The 25254-nt window shown below is 44.8% G+C and overlaps 1 protein-coding gene across 2 annotated transcripts in view; it reads right to left on the bottom strand.

Moving 5' to 3' along the window:
• Positions 1–9874: 9874 nt before the first annotated feature.
• LOC119172759 (ornithine decarboxylase) overlaps positions 9875–25254 on the bottom strand; it is a 96739-nt gene continuing 81359 nt past the window's right edge. For both annotated transcript variants that reach the window (XM_075892983.1, XM_075892982.1), the window contains exons 6-10: positions 24665–24799; positions 22836–23001; positions 20432–20585; positions 17171–17274; positions 9875–11774 (exon numbers count right to left, since the gene is read on the bottom strand). In XM_075892983.1, the coding sequence (XP_075749098.1) occupies positions 11457–11774; positions 17171–17274; positions 20432–20585; positions 22836–23001; positions 24665–24799 (877 nt within the window). In that variant the 3' untranslated portion in view covers positions 9875–11456. The remainder of the gene's footprint in view (positions 11775–17170; positions 17275–20431; positions 20586–22835; positions 23002–24664; positions 24800–25254) is intronic.

Here is a 25254-nt window from a genome sequence, read left to right as displayed (position 1 = left end):
TTTGTGGTCTGATGGCTTCCACTGTTGTGACTGAAAGAGTCACGTTGGAGAATGAAAATGTTGAAACGCGAACTTTGTGACGTCATGTTAGTTTTATCTGCACACCGTATGCTGGTTCCATTGTTGTTCATCCACAAAGACCCAATAATGTTCCAGGACGTCGTTATCACGCTGAAGCAGGTTAGTTCATCACCACATAGTTATACTGCCTTGACGTCATCTAATTTATCATGTTGGAGCCATGTTGCGTGTTCTTGACGCCCCATGCAAGCGATCAACATACGAGTTAAACGTATGTTCCGTTAGTAGTTTTTTTCACGTCCCTCTCAGATAACTCTTGAGAGCAGGATAGCTTCTTTAGCAAGCTCTCACAATCAGGACTAGGGTTAGAAGGCGAGGAAGAAAAAGTGCGTTCAGGCATAATTCTGCCTTGAACAACTTTCGTTTTTTCTTAAACCGTCAGAATTCCTGGCTTTCTCTGAACAAGCGGAACGGAGGACGTCACCCCCCGGGATGCGGGACCATCCATCCAACGAGACCGCGGGCCCTAGTCGTTTGCATAAGGATGGACCGAATGTGGGTGACCACGTTGGCGCCTCTGCTCTTTGTGATGATTCTACCGAGAGCTCATCAGTGGAAGAGATGGAATCGGAAGCCGACTTCAGGACATTCCATACCCGCTGGTTGAAAAGGAAGCTACGCAAGACGTCATGAACGGCGGAGCCACAGCAGGCGCTAGACAAAGGGAAGCGATGTTTCACCATCTCGTACGTACCGATCTCTACATCAGACAACCTGAACTCACTAAACAGGCAGTCATTGACTAATTATTTCGAGTGAGTTGCACCTGCTCAAGTGAATGAAATTCGCATAAATAGCAAGAAAAACATATTGTTAGTGGATGTGACAAACAAAACCATTCTTGACAGACTGAAGGCCGTCACGCAGCTCGGAAATATTTCAGTTCGCGCGTTCCTCGCTCATGGGAAAGGAACAACGACTGGCGTGATAAATGACGTCGACGCTGATATCACAGACGCTGACCTCCAGAATCTTGTGACGTTGACAGTCAGAATCGTGACCTTACGCCGCTTCGGGCAGTCTCGCTGCATCAAACTAGTATTTGATTCTGAGACTCTGCTTCCTAGCGTGAAGGTTAGATACGTGAGATATCCCGTGCGCCCTTACATGCCACGGCCTTTGCAGTGTCACAAGTGCTGCAAGTTGGGACACATCAGCGCAGTGTGCAAAAGTGAGACAACTTGCCAGGTGTGCGGCGCGTCTCATAAGGTGGCAAACTGCGATACTGCTGTTCCACTGAAATGCCCAAACTGCTCTGGTGAACATGAAGCAAAGTCGAAGGAGTGCCCGAAGATCAAAGAAGAAATTCGCGTCCTGCGGAAGATGGTCAGAGACAACTCGACACACAGAGAGACTGTCACGTCCATCCGCCGACACAGACGTCGTCCAAAACGTAGGCACCAGCGAAAGCATAGTGGATATAGGAGTGATGCATCACCATCAGCAACAGATGAACATACGCGTGCGCATTATCAGGCCGCTACACCCATGTTGTACGCACCACGTTCCAGGGATGCAGAAAGTGGACCAACGCCCGCGTTGCACGACGATGCTTCAGATACTGAGTGGCCTTCGCTACCGACCGGAGCAATAAAAAAGACCACACCATGGGCTGCAACTTCAAATAGGGCGGAAAATGATAGGCAAGACACTGAGAAGAATCAAGCTATGCTGAAGCATCTACTAAAATCTTTTCGTGCCATTCTCTACGAGATACACACGCCAGGTACGAAAACAGCAGTGCAGATCCTCAACGTGCTAGAACCGCTACTGCTGGCCCTTCCCTAAATAATATGGCGAATTTCTTCGATGAACGTGTGCGCACCTCTGCTATAATGCAGTGGAACGCACGAGGTTTGCGAAGCCGATTGTCTGACTTTCGACAACGGATGTTTAAATGCAAATTTCCGTTGGTTGTAATATGTGAGTCGAATATGATGTCGTCGTTTCGGATTTCCGGATACGTCACTTTGTGGTCCCGCGATGATCGAAATTCGAGCAAAGTAATTATATGCGTACGTCGAGATTTATCGTACGTGAGACATGCCGTGGCTTCTCATGATTCTAACGACTATATTTGCCTTTCTATAAAGCACAAGCGACGTTCAATATCAATCATTGGTGGATACAATCCTCCTAGAAGCCACGTGGACTGTTCCCATCTCTAGTCTGTGCTCCAAGCTTGCCCTGGACCACATGTATTAGTCGGGGATTTCAATGCACATCATCCCATGTGGGGTTCTGCCTCAATGAACACCCGCGGTAGGGACATTGCCGATTTTCTGCTCAATAAGGGCCTGATGTCCATTAACGATGGCTCACCTACTTACCTCCGTGGCGCATCATACAGCAGCTGTCTAGAAGTATGCTTTGTGAGCAGAAGTCTCTTGCCTACCACCTGTTGGTTCGTAGACGTTGAAACACATGAAAGTGACCATCTCCCTACATATATACAGCTAAAAGGATACCGTCGTTCGACTCCCCTGCTTGTGAAAAGCATAGACTGGCCAGGATTCCAAGCTTCTGTAAATGCTCAGTGCGGGAACATTCAATCTATATCTGAAATAGAAAGCCTCATTGCATCAGCCTTAACAATGAATACGAAACTTCTGAATGTGTCGCTACCAAGATCACAACTTGACGCACAATATGAATACCTTTGTGCAATCCGTCGCCGGGCAGAGAGGAAATACAGGAGGACGAAATCACCTTTTGACCTATCTACAGCACGCCAAGCACAACTATAAGTATTGTGACACCTCGATAAGCTCGATAGGCAACGGTGGAGGGTATTTTGTGGCTCTCTTTATCCCAGAAAACCCCTGTCTCGAATATGGCAAACTGTCCGAAGCCTTCAGACACCCACTCAACAGCTGTTCCCTTTCCGAGCTTTGGCTCTAAAGGAAGGTCGACCTGAAGTAGAGGTTGCAGAAGATTACTGCCACTTACTCGTAGGTGAGTCCTCCTCACCGATATCACCTTCGTGTTTAGCCTCACCACCATCCAGCGACGATCGCCTCGACTTACCATTCACAATGCACGAACTAGACGCTGCGATTTCTGCGTCCCGACGGTCGTCTGCACCAGGGCCTGAGGGAATTACTTATTCGGCTTTATATCATCTCAGCCAGGAAGCAAGGCAGGCTCTCTTGTCGTTCTACAACTCTACGTGGGAAACAGCGACAGTCCCAGAGAGTTGAAAGCGCAGCCGCATAGGGGCCTTACTGAAACCAGGCAAGTGTTCACACGAGTTGTCTTCTATAGACCCATTACCCTAGCCAGTTGCATCGGTAAGGTGATGGAACGCATGGTGCTGGCAAGATTCGAATGGCTGCTGGAGAATAATGTCGGCTTACCAGATTTTGTAAATTGCTGCCGTAGAGGTCGATCATCTATAGACGGTGTTGTAGATCTAGTTTCTTCTGTTGAAAAGGAAAGACAACGTCGGAGATTGGTAGGGGCCATTTTCTTAGATATAAAGGGCGCGTACGATAGCGTCTACCATGAGGCCATTCTGGACGCACTTGAAGACATTGGCGTAGGTGGCCGACTACACGCATGGATAGTGAGCTTTCTCAGAGGACGTACCATTTTTATGTCGACATCTGACGGTGACACGGCCAGGCACCTCGTAAGCCGTGGAGTTCCGCAAGGCGCCGTCCTGAGTCCCATGCTTTTTAACATAGCACTCATTGGCCTTGAAGCTGAGCTTCCCGATGTTCTCCGAATCAGTGCGTGTGCGGACGACATATGCATATGAGCATCTGGAGCAACGCGAGCACAACTGCGAGCAAGGCTACAACAAGGCACATCAATAACATCTAAGTACTTACGTCGTCAGGGCCTGGAACTTTCAATGGCAAAATCTGCTGCATTGGCATTTACGAAGAAATCAATGTGGCAGTACCCAATCTTCGCTCACGGAGCAGTGATTCCCGCGGTCAAGCATCACCGCTATTTAGGGGTCGTCATTGATCGCAACCTGTCCTGGTCAAAGCATGTGACTGTGCTGCGAAACAAACTAATCAGTTTTGTGTATGTTCTTCGTGTTATAGCAGGACTGAGATGGGGCCCTTCAGAGAAAAGTCTTCTGCAGTTATGCAAGGCATTGTTTGTGGGCTATATATACGGTACAGCTCACCTGTACTTTCCAGCATGCGGGCAACGTGCCTTCGTAGTTTAGAGAGCATTCAGGCATGAGCACTGAGAATATGCCTTGGCCTGCCACGGTGCACGTCAACCTCTGGCACTATAGAGGAGTCCCGCACCTACCCTATACAGGTTTACACGTCCTGTGAGCCTCTACGAGTGCACCTTCCTCTGCTGACCCGACATGCAAAGCACCCGCTGTCTTCGCTACAAGTGGACCGACCAGGTGGTACCTATTCGCGATGCCTCGACACACATAGGCACATGATCGCCCCGCCGCGGTGGTCTAGTGGCTAAGGTACTCGGCTGCTGACCCGCATGGCGCGGGTTCGAATCCCGGCTGCGGCGGCTGCATTTCCGATGGAGGCGGAAATGTTGTAGGCCCGTGTGCTCAGATTTGGGTGCACGTTAAAGAACCCCAGGTGGTCGAAATTTCCGGAGCCCTCCACTACGGCGTCTCTCATAATCATGAAGTGGTTTTGGGACGTTAAACCCCACATATCAATCAATCAGGCACTTGATCTCTTCAGGCTTTGCACCTGCCGTAATCCCTGCAGTGCCTCCATGGACGTTGACTAAACCGCTGGTGTGCCTTCACATACGTGGAATTTCGTATAAGTCGTGTGTTTCTTATATTGCCCTCAAGAAACTCACCTTGGCACATTTGGATGACCGATACAGCGACTCTGTGCACATTTACTCCGATGGATCCATAACTTCGTCCGCCTCAACTGCAGCCTTCGTGATCCCTCAACTCGGTATTTCCCGACAGTACAAATTAGATCACAGGTCATCTTCGACAGCTGCAGAACTTGTTGATATACAAGAAGCCATGAAATTTGTGAACGACCAAGCACCGCGGAAATGGACGATTTTGTCTGATGCAAAATCAGCGCTTCAAGCTATCCATTCTTGCTCAAGAAGAGGCCAATTTTACGAGTTAGCGTTAGGAATTGTCCAAGCATTTGACCTAACACACAGGAGCGGTCACTTGATTACACTCCAATGGATTCCTGGACACTGCGGCCTGGTTGGCAACGAAACAGCCGATAGCGAAGCAAGAGCGGCAGTATACAACGCTCCTATGTACGTCAAAGTACCGTATTAGCGAAGTGACGTCAACACATTGTTCAGATCACTCATGCGCGAATGCGCTGTCATTTACTGGTCGCTACCAGATCACCGGAACAAGCGCCTGCGGGAAACAGACCCCGGTATGACTTTTCGTCTTCCAGTTAAAATCAGCAGAAGACATGCTAATATACTGCCCCGAATTCGCCTGGGCGTCTCCTTCATTCGCCACTACACCCACATTATCGGCCGTGCGGACAGCCCGAATCGTGAACGCTGCCAAGTGCGCGAAACGATAGCTCACATATTTTGTGACTGTGCATTATACGTGGCACAAAGAAAAATGCTAACTGCCACGTTGGCAAGCATAGGAAGAACGCCATTAAGTGAAAGCCACATATTGTCAGCAATGAACGTCCAAACAGTGTCAAAAACTGCTACAAAGGCTGTTCTAGACTTTTTAAAAAGCACTGGACTAGATACTAGTCTGCAGGGTACTATGCTAAGTGGCTACTGTACATATGCACCACCTCTTCTTGTCCCCATCATCGCCCTTCATCCCTCTTTCCTTCCCCTTTCCCTTATTCCCTGTGTAGAGTAGCAGGCTAGAGGGAACTAGTTCAGGCCGACCTCTCTGGCTTCTAATAAATTCTCACTCTCTCTCTCTCTCTCACACACACACACACACACACACACAATCAGTGTCAACTTATTAGCACAATTAAGACAAGAGCTGAGGGATAAGCGATGCTGCACTTAGTAAGTATGGCAAGCATACATCTTAAGCCCAAGGGTATATTCACGAAAATACGTTAAGTTTGTCTCATTATACGCAGGTGACGAGCGGCCATCAATCGGAGTGAGTTCATACCAAAAAAAGTAAAGTACGCTGACCTCGCATTGAGCAAGCATTCGTCGACTCTTATTGATGTTGAAAGAGGCGCCCAAGGCACCCTCACTTTTGAGAACCTCGGTGATGATAACGACCTTATTTACCATCAGATTTATCAGTTTTGTTGACGCTATTCGGACAAACCCGCCGCCCAGCATTATTACCGGTCAACCCCGTGTGCCGGCGCTTGTAATCAATAAAGAGGCAGTCACGCGTCTCAATGTTGCCCCCAGAATACCACTGTCAGTTGACACTGGTGCTTCGCCGTGGTCGGCGCTGAACTCTTCTATATGAAAGCAAACGGAAGTAAGGCCAGTGAATTACGAATCTAGTTGTAGATATATCTCCTGCGGGATGCATCTTTGAGCAAGCGGACAAGTGTGCGTCATCCCAGAGTATATAGTGGGGTTCCCGCGAAGCGTCAGCTTCTATACATTAGATGTGGCGGAAGTATCTCCTTGCTGTCTCAATGAGAGTGTCATTTATATTGAGTGCGCTTGCTTTGAAGAGAACGACGTGAAGGCGGCTATTTATTGGCTACCACACCACTGACGACAAATGATCGACGTGACCCCTGGTGACGGCCCGTATATATGTTTCAGGAACGTAGGGTGAATCATGGTGGATCAATACCCCACCTTCTACAGATGGCGACAGTTGATAGTAGAACTATAGTGGAAACATTTCGTGCCAATGACCACGCTATTCTGTTCCACAGATTTACTGACATCCTCTTTGTCTTATCTTATTAGAAAAAAAAATTGCAAAATTTTCGACCACGTCGTTCAATTCACCCGTTAAAAGCAACCAAGAACGTGGTGAATTTTGTGCCATACAGATTAATACATAACTATACACTTGATAACGTAATATTCAAAAATGTTGAACTGGTTGTTCAAACGGGACAGAAGGTTTGATGCAACTTGCACAAATACTTCCCATCATACGCATAAGCAAATCACCTGCACTTTTAAGTATGTATTCGTAAATTCATTTTTGATACATTAAACCTGATATCGTTATATATATATATATATATATATATATATATATATATATATATATATATATATATATATATATATATATATATATATATATATATATATATATATATATATATATAATTTTTTCGAGAAATAATCAGAGAGGGTTGTGTCCGGGCGGATGGATGCATGGACGGCCACACAGACGGACGCATGGATGGACGGAAGCAAGCGCGAATGGAGGGACGAATGCTACGCCCCACTCTCCATCATTCACTCCGTGGATATGCTGCCAATTTTTTTTCTTGCTTTTTCTCCTAGATTTCTAAATGCGAAGCACTTCTTAGCGAACTTCAGCGACTTTGAGCGTATCTATCTATCTATCTATCTATCTATCTATCTATCTATCTATCTATCTATCTATCTATCTATCTATCTGTCTATCTATCTATCTATCTACCTATCTATCTATCTATCTATCTATCTATCTATCCATTCAGCCACCTACGACATTTAGCTCTCCTGGCCGTTTCGATTATGGTATCCATACGAAACTTGGTATGGCATAACATGACGAAGAACGTATTTGACTAGTGATGACATGAAAATCATGACATGTATATCATGAATATCATGATTTAAATTTCATAGTCTTGCAGCTCTTGTGGTGGATTCATTCACATGACATGTTGCAAAACTGGTATGGTACGACAAGATTGCATGGCGAGCACAAGCGACAGACCCTAATATGAAAATCATGACATGCGCGTCATGTACAACATAACTACATGCCACGCTCATGATGCGCTCACGGCCATTGCGCTAGCGTCACATATACAAAATCTAGTATTACGGTACGTCAATAGATGGCGAAGGTATGTGACTCGTGCAAACATGATAATCATTACATGCCTGTCATTAACAACATAACTATATGCCCCGCCGCGGTGGTCTAGTGGCTAAGGCACTCGGCTGCTGACCCGCAGGGCGCGGGTTCGAATCCCGGCTGCGGCGGCTGTATTTCCGATGGAGGCGGAAATGTTGTAGGCCCGTGTGCTCAGATTTGGGTGCACGTTAAAGAACCCCAGGTGGTCTAAATTTCCGGAGCCCTCCACTACGGCGTCTCTCATAATCATAGAGTGGTTTTGGGACGTTAAACCCCACATATCAATCATCAACATAACTATATGCCATGCTCATGATGCGCTCGTGGCCATTACGCTAGCTCCACATGTACCGAACTCGATATTACGCAACGCGAACGGATGTCATAGGTAAATGACACATCCAAACATGATAATCATGACATTCGCGTCATCTAACAACACGACTACATGCCACACTCATGATGCGCTCACGGCCGTTTCGCTAGCTCCACATATGCCAAATTTGGTACTTTCTGGCGTCAAGGGATGACAAAGGTATGTGACTGGTGCGAACATGATAATCATGTGATGCTTGTCACATTGACTACATGCTACAGTAAAGGCTCCAATACATTTCGACGTGACGTGGTGTGCGCACTGGCCGGCGTTCATTTCGTCGCGTCACGCAGGCGTTGCCACGCCAGGCGCCGGTCCTGCTCGCAGGCAAGCGCTGCGCTGCGTTGCTTTGACGCATGCGCGTTTCAGTGCGTCCGGTGTCCCCCCGTCACGAAAAGAGGGAGACGCAGTGTTGTCTGGGTAAAGCTTCGGCGCGACATGCAGCATGTCGCATTTCGCGCTGGTGGCCGTTGGGCCGCACAAACAGACGTTGGTCGCGCCTGGCATCAGACTATAGAGCGTTCGTGTTTTGCTAACGCAGTGTCGCTGTGCCAAGAGTGCGCGCGCGTCAATGCTACATTGCAGTAGTATAGTGGGCCCTTCCTGATGCGCCAGCGCCCGTTTTGCTAGCTTCACATATACCAAACTTAGTGTCACGAGACATCAATGGAAGACAAAATATATGACTGGCGCGAACATGATATTCCTGACGCGTGTCATGTACGAACATGACAACATACCATACTCATAGCGCGCTCGCGGTCTTTTCGCTCTCTCCACATATACTAAATTTGGTATCACGTGACGTGAATAGATGAAGGTAAACGACTCATAAAAACATGATAGTTATGACACGGAAGCCATGTACGGAATCATTTACCTCCACCTCGTAAAGTTGTGCTGATTTGAAAGTGACATATCAACATTTCTCATTCGTGCTTCGCATATCATCGATTCCCGCTGTACGTGAGATCTGCCAATTTTTTCTTAATTTTGTATTTTTAACGCCCCCCCCCCTGTTTTTTTTTCATATTTGCCTTCTGTCCACTTCCCTCCTGTCTCGAGACCGGTATAAGAAGACACGGAAAACGTGTAAATATTATGCCTTTAAAAAACCGGGCTCCCGTCAAACGTCGGCTGAAATATATATATATATATATATATATATATATATATATATATATATATATATATATATATATATATATATATATATATATATATATATATATATATATATATATATATATATATATATATATATATATATATATATATATATATATATATATATATATACAGCTGTATGGTTTCCGGTTCTACTTGTGGCAATGATATATATTGATTAAGGCGGGGCAAGAAAAAAGAGACGATGCAAAACACGACATCTTGAATTTGATGCCATGAATACTTAAAACAGAAACACGCCTACGCCCTTTTCTTTCTTTATTTCATTGATAATTTTCCTCCATAGTTATCCGGTTTTGGCGCTAATTCATAAATGTATTCGACAAAGATATAATCATTGCTTACACATGTCAATATTCCTGCTACCTGTACTCCCAATTTCAAATGTAAAACCAACGTTATGATCATTGTTCAATGAGAGCAAGAAACGTTTAGGCCTGAATTCAGTATCCGTCAGTTTAGCTTTGTTAAATGGAAAAAACCTCCCGTTCTGCGGGCACCTATAGAAACCAAGGCATTTCTTTACTGCGACTGTCCGGAACACTCGATTTTCAAAAAAAAAAAGAAATAGTTGATATTGAAAGCTCAAAAAGAGTCAAGTTTGTCTTAAAGGGATGAAGTGGAAAATAAGGGTTAGTTTTCCTTCGTTAGACACAAAATAATGTGAACTAACAGGCAATGATGCCAAAAAAATATTGAGGATTTGTTAAGCAATAATAGAATTGTAAGTGGGGAGAAAGAAAAAGTGGGCGAAAAGGTAACTTGCTGCCGGCAGGGACCAAATCAGCGACCTTCGAATGATACGTATGCATAATAAACTAAGGCCACGTATGCGGTCCCTACAGCGACAGGCTGTCTTTTCATCTATATTTCTTTCTCCACAATTACGTTACAAGTACTACTGGCAACGTCCCCTTTACTAGGCATCGTTGTCTTTTAGTTCCCACAAAGTTTCTCTTAGCAGTTTCTTTGCATGATTCTTGATAATTGATGACAATGCACCAACGATAAAAGTTCGCCAGCAAAGCGTTTTTAAATCGAAGGATAATCAATATGAACTATGCGACACAAGTGATTCCCGGGATATTCGAACAACGCAGCTCCGTGTCTCTTTCTAGAAATCCACTTGCAATCATGGTACGAAAACGCACGCATTCAACAACCCCACGCTCGCTATGGGTGTTCAGAACAAGGATAATTAAAGTGGATCACCTGAGTATAAATTATGCTTCATGAGTGAAGCCGTCCGAACACTTAAGATGGCCGCCGCAGCCATCGGTAAATTAACGGCAGAATGAAACGTTAGTGCCCAGCCAAGAAAAGCGACCGTTTTCATCCCACGCCTAACAAAGTGAATACGGCAAACTTTGGTTGCTTGATTCCGAACAGATGCTATTTGTTTGTTTGTTTGTTTGTTTGTTTGTTTGTTTGTTCGTTTGTTTGTTTGTTTGTTTGTTTATAGTCTGGAGGCTGGAATCCATGGCAGAAACCCCACTCTGTGGAATTCGCCAAGAAAACATATAGTATCCTATCTACGGTAACTGCTCTATTGCTCTATTTTGATCAAGAAACCTCTTAGTCTTGGTAATGTTTTATCAATGCTCATCTCGGTGCCTTTGTTCGGCAACAACAATCCCTTATTTTAGCATTGCCCTTGCATTTACATTACTAGAGCGAAACAACTTTATCTCTAAGTGGGAACCATCCGAAAAGAGCATCTTTACTAAATAAAGGGTGAGCGAGCGCTGGCATCACTTCAGCCCGCGACGTTTTAGGAGAGCTTCCACGTTTGCATTCTTTGAAAAGCGCCTTGGTTTAGGCGTCGTTTTAGAGCTGTTGTTCTGTGCGAGTGCCCACCCGCAACAGGCTCTGCGGTTGACTGTATCCCGGCAAGAGCTGAGACTCTTCGATGATGCTGCAGACTCGAGCCGCGTCCTCTGCCGAGGTCCTGTAGTGGACCGGCGGGAAACCGGTGCCGTTGAAGCCGCACGCCTTCACCAGCCCGTATGCACCAACGTTGTCCATGAGGAGCCATTCGCCCACTGACACCTTAAAGAAAGGCACGTGGTCTTCGAACTTGTCCATGGGGTGGCAGGTGGCGCCCCACAGCGTCGTTATTTGGTTGCAGGGGCGCTCGAGCGGAGGCTGTAAAATCATTTTTTTTCTTTGTTAGTAGCGCAAGTAATGAGTGACACTCTTGTTTCTCCTCCGAGAACTTCCGGTGGAGAACTTCCCGTATCCCTAATTCTACACAGAAAATGTGGTCTTTAAAAACATACCATGTCCGAGGTTACGTTGTCAACTTGCGCTTTATACGGAGCATGACTGCAACGGCGACGGCATAAGTACGTCGAGAGTTCTCATAAAGTGTCAGTCGCAAGAAAGCTAGCCAGAAATCAGCGGTTTTCTCTCAAGTCAGTTGTTATATTGTATACATTTGATAACAGAGCATACTTTCACTTTACATAAAGGCCAATTTGCTGTAGAAATGATTCACAAAAGTTTGCAGTTTAAGCGAACGAGCTGATGGCCTTCTTGTGAGCAGCTGCGATTGTTTCGGCCTCTGGCGGCGCGGATCTCAACCGCGGGTGTCTTTGTACGTGGCCTCTGAGATCCGCTCCAGCAGTTCGTTGAAACATGCGTAACGCGAGGAATACACTGAGGCACACGAATGCCGAGATGTGGGTGTCAATCCAAGTCAACTTCTGCGGTCACCTCCAATATTTTCAACCATCGTTTCAGACACAGCATTATTGGGAATTCAGGACTAAAGGTACCCATGCCTGGCAGTGGGCCTGGCGTGTAATTATCATTCCACAGATGCTCTCGCACTACTGAGCTGTGGCGTAGCCAGAGGTTAGCACACCGTGTACCTTCACGTGTACTTGTACTAATGCCCGATGAGAGTGAGAAAAAAAAATGACACAATATCCATGGAGTGCCTGATGATGAGTGGGGCGAAGCATCCATCAGTCCATCCTGGCATCCGTCCGTTCGTTTGTTCTTGCCACTGTCCGTCCGTGCATCCATTCGTCCATGCGTCCGTCCATTCATTCATGCACCCATCTGTGCGTTCGTCCATGCGTCCGTCCGTGCGTCTGTCCATTCGTCTGTTCATTTAGAGTGAACACTCCAAGTACCGCCATCTCGCATCTTTTCATCGTATATTCACCATATAGAAGTACTGCCACTCAGCGGACACTTCAAGGACTAAACGAGAGGTGGCACGGCTGGACTAGAGGAGCAGCACGCGCGCACTTTCTAACGGCCTGCGCTTCGTGTCTAGTTCCCAACTTTCACCGCCTCTAGTTCATGGCAGCGCGGCCCAACCCTCGTCAAACCTGTGTTTAGAAAAAAAATGGTTAACGATTTAGAATAATCTGTACTCTACTATCTACGCGAAAAACAGAATAAGGTGAAAAAGGAATTTTATTGTTCACCACGTTACACACAAATTCGGTTCCACAAACACATACAAATTCTGTTTCACAAAATTATGGCACTTGATATTTGTGTTCACAATCAATCTATCACATGTTGGCACTGAATTGTTCCGGCACACAACACAACAAAAGTGGGTTTTTTTTTTAGGTAGTTCTCAGGCCTTGAATCGGCGAACACGCCAAAACAACCCGAGTGTTGACGATTTTAATGAAGGCACAGGACCATCGTTTCAGGAACTCCTCCTCTCCTAGTGAAAAGAGTTCCAATTCCAAATGATCTGTTACAATATTATACAACCGCACCAGCAAAGGCCATTGATTTTTACGGGCCTTTGCTTGATGCACAGCCAGACACCTGTTTTCCCACAACACGTACATACCAGCGGTCAGAACTAGACGTGCTAGCGCGCCGTTTGGGCATCTTTTTCTTTTGACAAATCTGTCTACACCCAACGGGTGGTATGCCCTGTCCACGAGGGACCAAAAGGTCTTGGCCACTCGACAGGCTAATAGAGCGTGTTTGTTGTCCTCGAACATGCCGCAATGCGCAACCCTTTCTGGTCATAAGGTGCTCAGAGTGCGTCCTTCTGATACTAGTTTTGTTTAGTAGATATAAACCTCAAGGCAAATTTTATTGAAGATTCAGTCACCGATACTCGCCTCTATAGGTTATTTTATCAGAAACAACTATCTTTTTATTTAAGATTAACCTGCGCGTGTTTCCTCTTTAATTTTGCCAAAAAGTGCGCGCATGCCGCTCCTCTAGCCCGGCCGTGGAGGTGGCTACCTACTACTACTACTACTACTACTACTACTACTACTACTACTACTACTACTACTACTACTACTACTACTACTACTACTACTACTGCTACTACTACTACTACTACTACTACTACTACTACTACTACTACTACTACTACTACTCAGACGCACGACCCATGGCTTAAGGAGCTGCACCCCTAAAATGCCTCTATAGTCGGTTACAATTTAGAGGTCGCACAACATATGAGGTAAAGATTTGTCGTATTTTTTTTTGTTCAGCACATGCGTTATTATATTAAGAAATATTTTATGTCCCTTTTTGTGCTTACTACTATTGTATGAGACAACCACCAAAAATAGTTTGATATCTCTCTTATTGTATTAACTATGTCCTCTTGAAACTAAGGGTCTGCAGTATGTAATCATAGAAAAAGAAAGAATGAAAGAGAAAATAAATACGCGCTTCACGCCCAGTAGTGCAGCACGCCTGTCAATATTCTTCAAAAAGCAGATTTCTGGTTTCAGTTCTAATCATAAACGCATTTTCGCTGGTAATGCGAACACTAAACATATTATAAACTAAATGGTCATTGTTCCTTCTTAAAACGTTACGTTTTTCAGAGCAGGGAAGTCGGAATTTATTATTAAGTTTGCGAAGAAGTAAACTTTTTTCGACGGAGAACTAGCGGAACGAAGATGAGCCTGTACGAACAAGCAATTTGTTGGAAAACCACCTAAACTGCCTTACCTTACGTAAATATGCGGTTGGGGTTTTATTTAAATCTAACATAAGAGTACCCAGTACTCTAAATCGTCACCCCTTTTTCTAAACAAATCTAACATTGCTTCTCGTCGCACGTAACATGTGAATCTGTCCCCTCATAGTGCTTTTTGCGTTTTTAGATGTGGAGCATCTAATACTCGAGGCTTGTAGTGCGGCGCCGTCCGCAAGCTTCCTCCTCCTTCTTCCACCATCTGTGCATCCCTTCCTCCTCTACACACCGCGCGCGCTTCACTCCTCCACCATCTGTGCACCCTTCCTCCTCTACACACCCAAGGAGGATTAAAAAAATTGCTGGAGTGGAAATGATTGCGCAGATGTGAAGCCGTTCCTCTGGCAAGATGGCGGCTGTGGCGGCCATCTTACTAGGGGCTTGATAAAGTGTCGCCGTTCAGCGATCGAAAACGAAGCGTTTCCCTCGCACGCCCAGCGAGTTTAATGCAACCAACATTTTTGGGGCCTCATAGTGCTCCAAGTGCGTCTTAAAGTCACTAGTTTTCCGTAGTGAGCTTCTAATTGGAGGCAAAGTTCTTTGAAGATTCAGTCATCCATATTTGTTTCTGAGTGTTATTTCGTCAGGAACAACAATCCTTTAATATAGAACTACCGTAGTATTTACATAACGTATCAAAGCCACTTGATCTTTAAGCGGGCACTATCAGAAAAGAGCATGTTTCCGCTACTTGGCAGTGGCAATAGGTGGCTTCACGGCTGCTGGCAAGGCATCGCAGGAGCTTCCACCCCAGCAACTTTTCTTTAATTCTCCTTGTACACACCGCGTGCGCTTCTCCTCTTCACGAACATTCGCTAGCTGTATAATGTAGCGCGCATGCGCCGTCGCGCTTCGAGAACATCGGCAGCTGACGCGCGCGCATGCGCCGTTGCGCTTCTCCCCCTTCTCGAACATTCGACAACTGACAGTGCATGCGCCGTCGCGCTGTATATATACTCAAGGTCGGCGCTCGCTCGCTCAGTTGCCGCTTGTCGGTTGGTTTGTACGGCGCGTCGACGTCCAAGGTCGCGGTGAAATGAATTCCAACGAATCCACAAACACAATGATCGACGTCCCTTCGACCAGCGCCGCCCTTTCGCATACGTGTGTACGTGTTCACTCATTTAACACCCCCTCCTACAACCACGTTAACCAATTTAGCCATAGACCCAAGTAAGTCGCAATTTAACACCCCATTTCACAACCACGTTAACCAATTTAGCCATCGACCCAAGTAAGTCGCACTTTAACACCCCGTTAACCAATTATATGCTCCGCATCCTCCTCAGTGTTCCCCCGAGGGAAGCTGTGGGCAATTTTTTGTCTTTGTTTTCTTGAGTGATTCATGATCTGTAAGAATATCGAAGTGCTGTGCGTTACATCCTGTCCATGTTCTGTTGTTTGTACACGCCACTGAAGTGATTTCGTTCCACCAGACAGTTGTACTCACCTGTAATGTTGTTACCAGTTTGCAATGAACGTCCCTGCCTTAAATCTATCTTAATCTAGAATTTGTCGGGAGCACAGCGGAACAATCTTTGCACCTTCCTTTGATTTTATTACCAGCGGTGGTATTTTCTTCGTTCTTTCAGCTCTGAAGCTACCAAATTGGTGCTATCATGACCACTTTGAGACCATAACGCGCTCATTGTCATGTGTTTACACGCCTTTCGTATGCAACGACATTCTTCAGAAGAATATGTTTCTGATGAAACATATTTTGTGATGCATCTGATGTGTTGCGGGTGCATCTGATAGCATTAGGGTGTTTTGCAACAAAGCTATCGAATACCGCCAGGCGAGCCTGAAAACCAGAACTGGAAGAGTGGCCTTTCTACAACCTTTTGTAAGCACTCTTGGGACAACTACTACAAGTTTACTTTCATGGGAGTCACTTCACAAAAGATCATTATTTTTTTAAGTAAAGAAGCACTCACTATATACGGTATTATTCGTTGTTATGTGGAGAAGCGAAATATTTGGTAAATATCTGGTTGGCATAATGTCCCCTTTTTATTGTGTTAAGGCTGATGACGACGAAAAATGATGGTTTTACCTTTCGTAATAAATTAAAAGCATTCAACAAGCCACTCGTTATGCAATTCGCATTGCGTGACACCTGGTTACTCTTCCATCATGCTACATTACAAATGTCAATCTGGTGTTTTCTCCGATATCAATATTTTTTAGACGTTTAATATCAAGCACTGGTGTGGTTCTGTGGTAGATTACCAAGATGCCACACGGAAGGACCAGACCGGGTACGAATCGAATTATATATTGGACATGTTCTTTCTGTTTTTTTTTTTTGCTTATTTCGCACGCCAGCGATTGTGGTCACCGTCGGAGCGGTGGGCAGCTAGAGCAGGGCTGCTACGGTCTTGTAACAGTTTTCACTGCAAAATATGAGGTGCGAAAGTACCATGTAGAGAGATAGAGAGAGAGAGAGAACAGAGAGAACAGGGAAAGGCAGGGAGCTTCACTAGGGATGAGCCCCGGTGGCCTACCCTGCACTGGGGAAGGGGAGAGGGAGAAGGAAAGAAAAAAAGATTTTCCTTACGCTGAGAGGATGATATTTGATGCAAAGACCTTCGTAGTTTTCCCGGGGAATGCAGTTCTCTTTGCTATCATCTATATAAACATCGTGGTAAGGAAGAAATTCTCCTGCAAGCATGAAAAAACAAAAAAGAAAGTTGTTTCACAAGAATAGCCGTTTTTAGCGAGAATTGCAGATTCCTTTTGCTATTTTCAACTTTGCCGATTGCCCCACACGTAGAAACAAGATAGCAAACGCAAAAAAAAACGTGGCTGACTCTTTTTTATAGCAATCAGTATAACACGAAAGTGAAAGTTGTTTTCACAGATGTAGTTGAGCGTTTATTGTGCATCGTTTCGCCACAAGGGCGAATTAATTAATACTACAGCAACAAATTGCAATGCCACGTGAAGAATGGCGAGCAGCTCTAAATTTGCAGCGCGCACTTCAAGCAGAAAGCACGCACGAAGTGAGAATACACCGAAGAGCGCGGACCAAAAAAGTATTAAAGGACCATGCTGCAAGTATACAGAGGACAAGCGCGAACTGTCACAATTCTTACTTCGTGTGTGAGCAGCGTGCTCCTTTCGAAATCGCGGCCGTGGCAGTGAGCGAAGAGACCTTCGGTCTCTCCCGAATCACTAGTGTGATAAGCGCGCTAAGGAGAGGGAATGCTCCATGGAGCCGGCACTCATCGAAACGCGAGAGGCGACTACCTTTAGAGCGCGCCCCACACAAGAGTGCGTCGATTTGCGCGCGCAAGGAAGCATCCTGCCCAGCGCGAGCCCTTCGCGCCATCTCGTCAGGGATGGCAAAAACGCGTTGGGGTTGCGGAGCTCCGATGACCACCAAACAAAATCATTATCAGCAGCAGCAGCTTGACTACACCCACAGCAGGACAAAGGCCTCTCCCATGTTCGGCAGGCAACTCGGTCCTGTGCTTGCTGCTGACACTTTATACCCGCAAACTTCTTGATGTCTTTGCCCACTTCACTTTCTGTCTCCTCTCAAACGCTTACCTTATTTTGAAATCCAGTCTGTGATCATTAATGACCAGTGGTTATCTTGCCTTCGCGCTACGTGCCCTGCCCATGCATGACCATTTTTTCTTCTTATTCCGACTATGATGCCCTTAACACATGTTGGTTACCTGATACACTCTGCTCTCTTCTTGTCCCTTGGGATTACACCTATCATTTCCTTTCCGTTGCTCGCTGCGTCGTCCTCAACTTAAGTTGAAACCTCTGTGTAATCATCCGTGTTTCTGCTCCGTAGGTAGGCACCGCTAAGATGCAGCCGTTATACACCTTCCTATCGAAGAATAGTGGTAGACTACTTACTCTTCATCATTTGAGACCGCTTGCCGAATGTGCCCCATCCCATTCTTTTTCTTCTAGTTACTTCAACATCGTGGTTCGGCTCCGCGGTTATTACCTGTCCTGACTCCTATAAGTATGTAGACGTACTCTTTTACAACTTCAAGTGCACTGCTACCAACCTCGAATCTCTGTTCTCTTCAGAGACTGTTGTAAATAACTTTAGTTTCCTGCAGGTTTATTTTAAAACCTACCTTTTGTCTCTCCTTGTCTAATTCAGTAATCATGAATTGCAATCCGCCCCCTTAGTTACTCAGCAATGTAATGTCATCGGCGAAGCGCGGTTACTGTAAAGTACTCTCCATTAACACGTAGCCTTAACTTTTACCATTTTTGGCCACTAAAAACTTCGTGAGCACGTGGTAAATAGGATTGGAAAAATCATATCTTGTCTTACTTATATGGTGCGTATAACCAGCTGGCCGTTGGCAAGGTGGCCACGTACGCTATGTGGCCTACAGTGGATAACGCCGAGCGCCGCGGCTAGCGAGGTCGCTGGTTCGATGCCCCGCGACACACCCTCATTGTTCTTTTTTGGTTTTTTTTTTTTGCTTGGCAATTTGTTAGTATATATTTTATAATGTCATATCCGTGGCGAAATTACGTCGGCAGAGCCTTGCAACACCCGGCATACAACATTTTCGTGTTTAAAAACAGCTGTGTAACAAGGTCTAAGTGCTCGTGAAAGAGGAGCAATCGCTCATAATTAATCCACACTCTCTCGATATAGCGTTCCTCATGATTGTATTGTGACTTCGGCATGTACAAACTCCTAATTTGCGTGTTTATAAAAAATTTTAACGATTTAGCGTACTTGGTACTCTACTATATGGAATAGCGAAAAGCCATCCTGCGGGCCTCACATTTCACGCAGGCAAAATGGAATTGCCAAAACCACCTTATAGCTAACACATATTTGTGGCGGTGCCGTACTGGGGAAAAAAACGGCACTGTCGAACGTACGAAAATAGGACCTTCGGAGGTGTGCCAGTCAAGCGCATATTTGTATGCATTGTTATCGAATAACAGATTTTTTCTCCATCACGAGCTTGTCGACAATTAGCCGTTTCTAATAAAGCAATTTGATAGGTTATCGAGGACCCCTGCCATTGTACGTTGCCACATTTTGTTGTTGCCGGAATACAGACATGAAATCGTCGTTGTTGCCTGTAGCAACTGAAATGGCGTACTGCTAAGCACGTGTATCAATGTTCCGTTCCCGATTGATTGATTGATATGTAAGTTTTAACGTCGAAAACCACCATGTGATTATGAGAGACGCCGTACTGGAGGGCTCCGGAAATTTAGACCACCTGGGGTTCTTCAACGTGCACCCAAATCTGAGCACACGGGCCTACATCATTTCTGCCTCCATCGGAAATGCAGCCGCCGCAGCCGGGATTCGCTCCCGCGACCTGCAATGTTCCGTTCCCGTGATAGAAAAAGGAAACAGCATGAAGATAGTAAAATTCGAAAAAAAGACAGAAAGAACAGAGGAGGAAGGTAGTAATAAAATTGAAGAAAGAAGAAAGACAGCATAAAAAAAGAAGAAAGAAAAGCAAGAAAGAGAACAAAAAAGAGGGGACGTATGAAAAGAGAGAGAAGGAAGGAAGCAAAGAAAGAAAGTTAGAAGCAAATACAGAGAAAGGAAAAGAAGGAAAGAAAGAAAGAAAGAAAGAAAGAAAGAAAGAAAGAAAGGAAGAAAGAAAGAAAGAAAGAAAGAAAGAAAGAAAGAAAGAAAGAAAGAAAGAAAGAAAGAAAGAAAGAAAGAAAGAAAGAAAGAAAGAAAGAAAGAAACGTGTACTTCCAAGGCGCTTCGTCGTGGTAACCTCCCATCAGCTCTTCTTCGCTAATCTCACTGCGAAAAGCTTCAGCGATGGCCTAGTGAAAGCAACGTTGCAAGATATACCGTCGACGTTGGTTTGCCGCGTCCTTTTGGCGACCACCTTGACAGCCAGGGTAAATGATGACGTCACCATGTACTGTCCAGGTTCGGCGATAAAGTGTATGCCGCCGGTACTAGGAAAGTGCTCGTCCAAGGCTGAGCGCACAGTTTCGCACACCTGCGCAGAGGGAGACACTTATTTCTATATTCCTTCATTTCCGTTCATCCTGTTCTGCAGATGTGAGCATACGTTGACCGCTGCCTCCACTGCTCGTGGAGCGTGAGTACGCGCTTCCATCATTAGCTCGTAGATAGCTCTCTCTCTCTCTCTCTACCTATCTCTGCTTCTTCAGTCTATGTAATCACTGACGTGTCTTAACAAAACTTGTGGGAATTATCACAAAAGTTCATAATCATGCTACGAATAGGACATATCAGTAAATCGCTTTTCTAAACCCATTTGCCCTAACAGCCTATATACCACTAGCACAGACCCTCCCACCCTCCCCCAACTAAAATTTTCAATTTCACATGTGTATATATAAAATCACACATGCGTAACCCGCACCAACATATATACATGACGTTTGGTTGGTTGGAGCTTCTCTGGCCTCCCCCTCCCCCCCCCCCCAAAGACAAAGAAAATTTTGGCTGCACCCCTAATACATACATCTCTGTTGAGAACTTCTACTAGCTTACTGTCATTCGCAGTTTTCTCGCTACACGACTGTCAGACATTAAAGCACTGTTGTCTCCTTGCTTTTGGCCACTATGTTCTTCCCGTTGGCCGATATGATCAACCTGCTTTTGTCAAAATGGTATTTGCTCCCATATAAATAATCTGGTTGCGTTTTGCACCATCGATCTGTAAGAGACTTCGAGAGACGGGTCCCAAAGTTCAGGGACACTATTGGCCATGCTCACAAAAAGAGCGCGAGAGACCTGGCTTAGAACCGCGAGAGAGTTCCGGTCTTGTATGCGCTAAGTATGTACCTAGTATAGTACTTCGAAAACTACCTGTTATTACAAGCTAGCTCTAGCACGCTCAACTTCAATTATCTCCTAGCTAGACCAGCTTTCTTTGCCCCTTTGCGTGTTCACTTTGTTCATGTGTCATTCATACGAAGACATAGGCATTGTTCATTTCGTACTCAGTCTTTACAGGGCTTAAGGTGAGAAACAAGGCAAATTACAGGGCAGTGAAACGCACAGGAGCCAAATATAAGCGCTGTGTTTTCATAATTTTGTCCTGTTCTGTTCTGCTACGATGTTAATTAACAAACGAGCCCACATAAAAAGGCTTGTCCTTACTGCGACTAGGGTCCCAGAGCTAGAGCAAAAAGCGAATTTCCAGCAAGTTTTCAAAGGCTGCAAGGCTGAATGTAATCATCGAGAAAGATTTCATTAAAAACAGCTCGTACGTAGCAACTCGCAGAGCGATAGCTGAGGATATAAACGCTGTACACATGTATAAGCTCATCAAAAAGTGATTATTGCGTACATCAATGCATCTGTATCACTGTTATAATTTCAAATAAAATCTGCGAGTCATACCTGTCTACACACATTAACCAGCGTGAATCATGCAACAATATATTTAAAGTACGTACGAATTATGCACCGAACAGCCTGGGAACATGTATCCATAAAAATGAATTATTGGTGCACATTGTAATGCGTTGGTATGACCTACCAAACTTCAGAACAATGTGCATATGATATTTCGATATTTTAATAGAATTGGAAAGGAAAGGCTGTAATAAGAGCACCTGAAGTATCTCTCCACTCACTCCCAATAGAATGTTTTATTAGATTACATTAAAAATTTTACTTCACGTGAAAACAATGTTTAATAGAGAACTTGTCTTTATAACATCTGCAGCTGTCTACATAATTCTAGCAAAACACGCTCTTTCATTTACGCAAGAAGATTATGCTTAGGTGGCCTTAGCTTTTCCAAACGTTTTCCAGCGACGTCATAATTCCGCATTTTATTTACTAAAATCTTTCTTGGCTCCTAGATGAGAAATCAGTTACAATCGCCAACTTCGAAAGTAGTGCCGAATAGCGGTCGACTTTTTAATCTTACAAAGTAAAGGAAGTTTTTGTCACTGCACTTTACGCCGTTCTCGCTTTTGTGTGTGTGTGTGTGTGTGTGTGTGTGTGTGTGTGTGTGTGTGTGTGTGTGTGTGTGTGTGTGTGTGTGTGTGTGTGTGTGTGTGTGTGTGTGTGTGTGTGTGTGTGTGTGTGTGTGTGTGTGTGTGTGTGTGTGTGTTTGTGAACTCAAATTATACAACTGACAAAATGAAATATTATGAGTGTCGGATATAAAGGCCTCATGTTTGTGTGCAGTGGCTCCTACATAACCACTGACGGTTCAGCAAAAAAGGCTGCTCATTTGCACGAGCGCTTATTCGTTGCACCTCACTTTAATGAAAAGATCTCGCCTTCTCGTGCTTCCCACAAATCCTCCTCCGATGTCGAGCACTGTCATTTTGATTCCCATCTGAGCACCAATGTCAAAGAGGCGCCTCGCCTTTTCAATGGCGCTTCGATAGCTCTCGGTACTGAAATGTCTTCCACCAATATGAAATCTGCAAAAAAAAAATCAAGACGCGAAGCGAGAGCAGTCTTAACGAGCACAAGTTGTTGTGCAGTGAAAACTCATTAAGTTCAACTAGTTGAATTAGAAGTTACTGTTAATTGAAACTGAAGCCCTGATCTCGACTCAGTCCTTGATATTTCGATGGGGAAAAACTCCCGATAATTCAAACACCTATATGCATCCACCATGGTCAAATCAAATCGGGAGCCCCTTGTTTTCATAGTCCCTCAGAGAAGTCGGCCCAAAGTATTCACAATTAGTTACCAAACCAATTCAAACCAAATCTACCGGAAATGCAAAGCAACGAAATATGCGATGGAGCTCTCGGGCAAGCTGAAAGCGAGGGCAAACTGCAGTCGATTACGAGAAAAGAGACGTGCGCAAGCATATGTGAATTGATGATTACTTTTAATTTTCAATGCATTAACTCTGTCATGTCAATAAACGTGTTTTGGAGCATATATGGTGCATATACGTGTCGATATTATGGCTTACTTCTCTCATGAATACATGTCGGTGCTTCTGGCGTATCATTCATTGGTCAAATAATGGTGTTCACTCTTAGAGCTAGCTCTGTGAACCCACCAATGACCCACCAAAAACGCGTATCAACGCTTAAGTCGCGATAGCTATAGATGTACTTTGAGTTTCATCCGCGTGGTATAGTGCGATGTTCGTTCATTTTAGTGCCAGACCGCTAACTCTAATGCGAACAATTTTATAGTTCTCTTCGAGTTTCAATCAACGAGTTTTTACTGCATTAATGTCCTTATTACTACACGCATACGAATATTCTGAACTGAGAGTTTCGACGGCTCAAACAGAGAAGTTACCGGGAGGCAAAACAAAGCGTACATGCTGAATCTGTACTCGATGACACCACTTAAAGTGTAACCACTCTGCAACTTGTTTTCAAACGTGCGTGCCACTTTGAACGAAGCTTCCCCGGTCGACGCTATAATGCCACGAAGGATGTGATACGGGCTTCTTGGTCTTCACATCTTCAGTAGGTTTCCTTGTAGCAAGCCGTCGATATATATGTTAACTCTCTGTCTGTATGTGCCTTCATATTTTCCTGTTCATTACGTGCGCCGCAAGAAAACCTAATGACTATAAATCCGGCATGCGTTGTTATATGAGTGTATTCTCTTGAAGGCACTGCAATAATGGCTGCTGCCCGTTTGCTCTGCAACCACACGCGGGAGTACAAAGGTCACATTTTGTGGCACCTCCTTATCGATCGCACGAAAATATACAAGCTCGAAACGTTAAACTACATTGTCATGAAGCATGTAATGAAGTAGAAACAAGTGTAAAACCACGAGACTTTCTTTCCAGTTTAGGAGTTGTCATCTTGCATTAAAACTTGACCTTGATTAAAACGTGAGAGGCCCTGTAAAAGTAAATTGTCATCTTTATAACAACATATGCCACGTCTATTCCATCCGACAAAGGGACCCAGCAAAGCAGAACAAAATGAGTCAGTGACCAGCACTGGCTCATTTTGACATTCCATTCATGTAACAGCTCGAAAAACAAGTTTAATCGGATTGGAAAAACACTGACACTTCCTTCTGAGCTGAGAAATTTGACAAGATGCATACAGTTGAGAATGAAAGCCTCATACGAAAGTAGAAGTAAGCACGACTTACGCAATGCCGACGACAGTGTGACCTTGGTCAGTGGCAACACGGAGAATGTGCTCGGCTTCTAGAATACTGCAGCCGTACTTCCGTGCCATTCTGTCTTCGTGGTCTCCCGCTTGTGGTGAAAATCTCAGCAAAAGCCTGCAAATATCGCAATTGACTGGTAAGACTGGTTCTTGATATGCAAGACATGATAACAGCCTTCCCATTTTCGATTTAAGACTTGATAGGGTATCATTCACAACTTCAAACAAATTAATTATTTTAAACAAAGAATGGGAACACCATAGAAAAAGAAAGGTGAGAAAAGTTCATTGATCGAAAAGAAGGCAACTGTGACGTTGGTTGTTGAAATAGCGGTCCAAAAACCTCGTAGTGTTACTTTTGTGCCAAGGAAGTGCTCATTTTGAAATGAAATTGCGTTTTTTCTGATACATATTAGGTTTGCGCACTTATAATTACCCGCTTCAAGCAGAATGCCTCACGCCACTCTTGTGCAAAACGTCACCCGGCTTTACTGCGCGGCCGCCGACTCTGTAGAAGCAGTAGAACGAAAGCAGCGGGAGCTACAGCAGCAACAACTGTCATTGAAAATT

The sequence above is a fragment of the Rhipicephalus microplus genome, chromosome 4, assembly GCF_043290135.1.
Source record: "Rhipicephalus microplus isolate Deutch F79 chromosome 4, USDA_Rmic, whole genome shotgun sequence".
In the NCBI taxonomy this organism is placed as follows: domain Eukaryota; kingdom Metazoa; phylum Arthropoda; class Arachnida; order Ixodida; family Ixodidae; genus Rhipicephalus; species Rhipicephalus microplus.
This window is presented reverse-complemented; position numbering and strand designations above follow the sequence as displayed.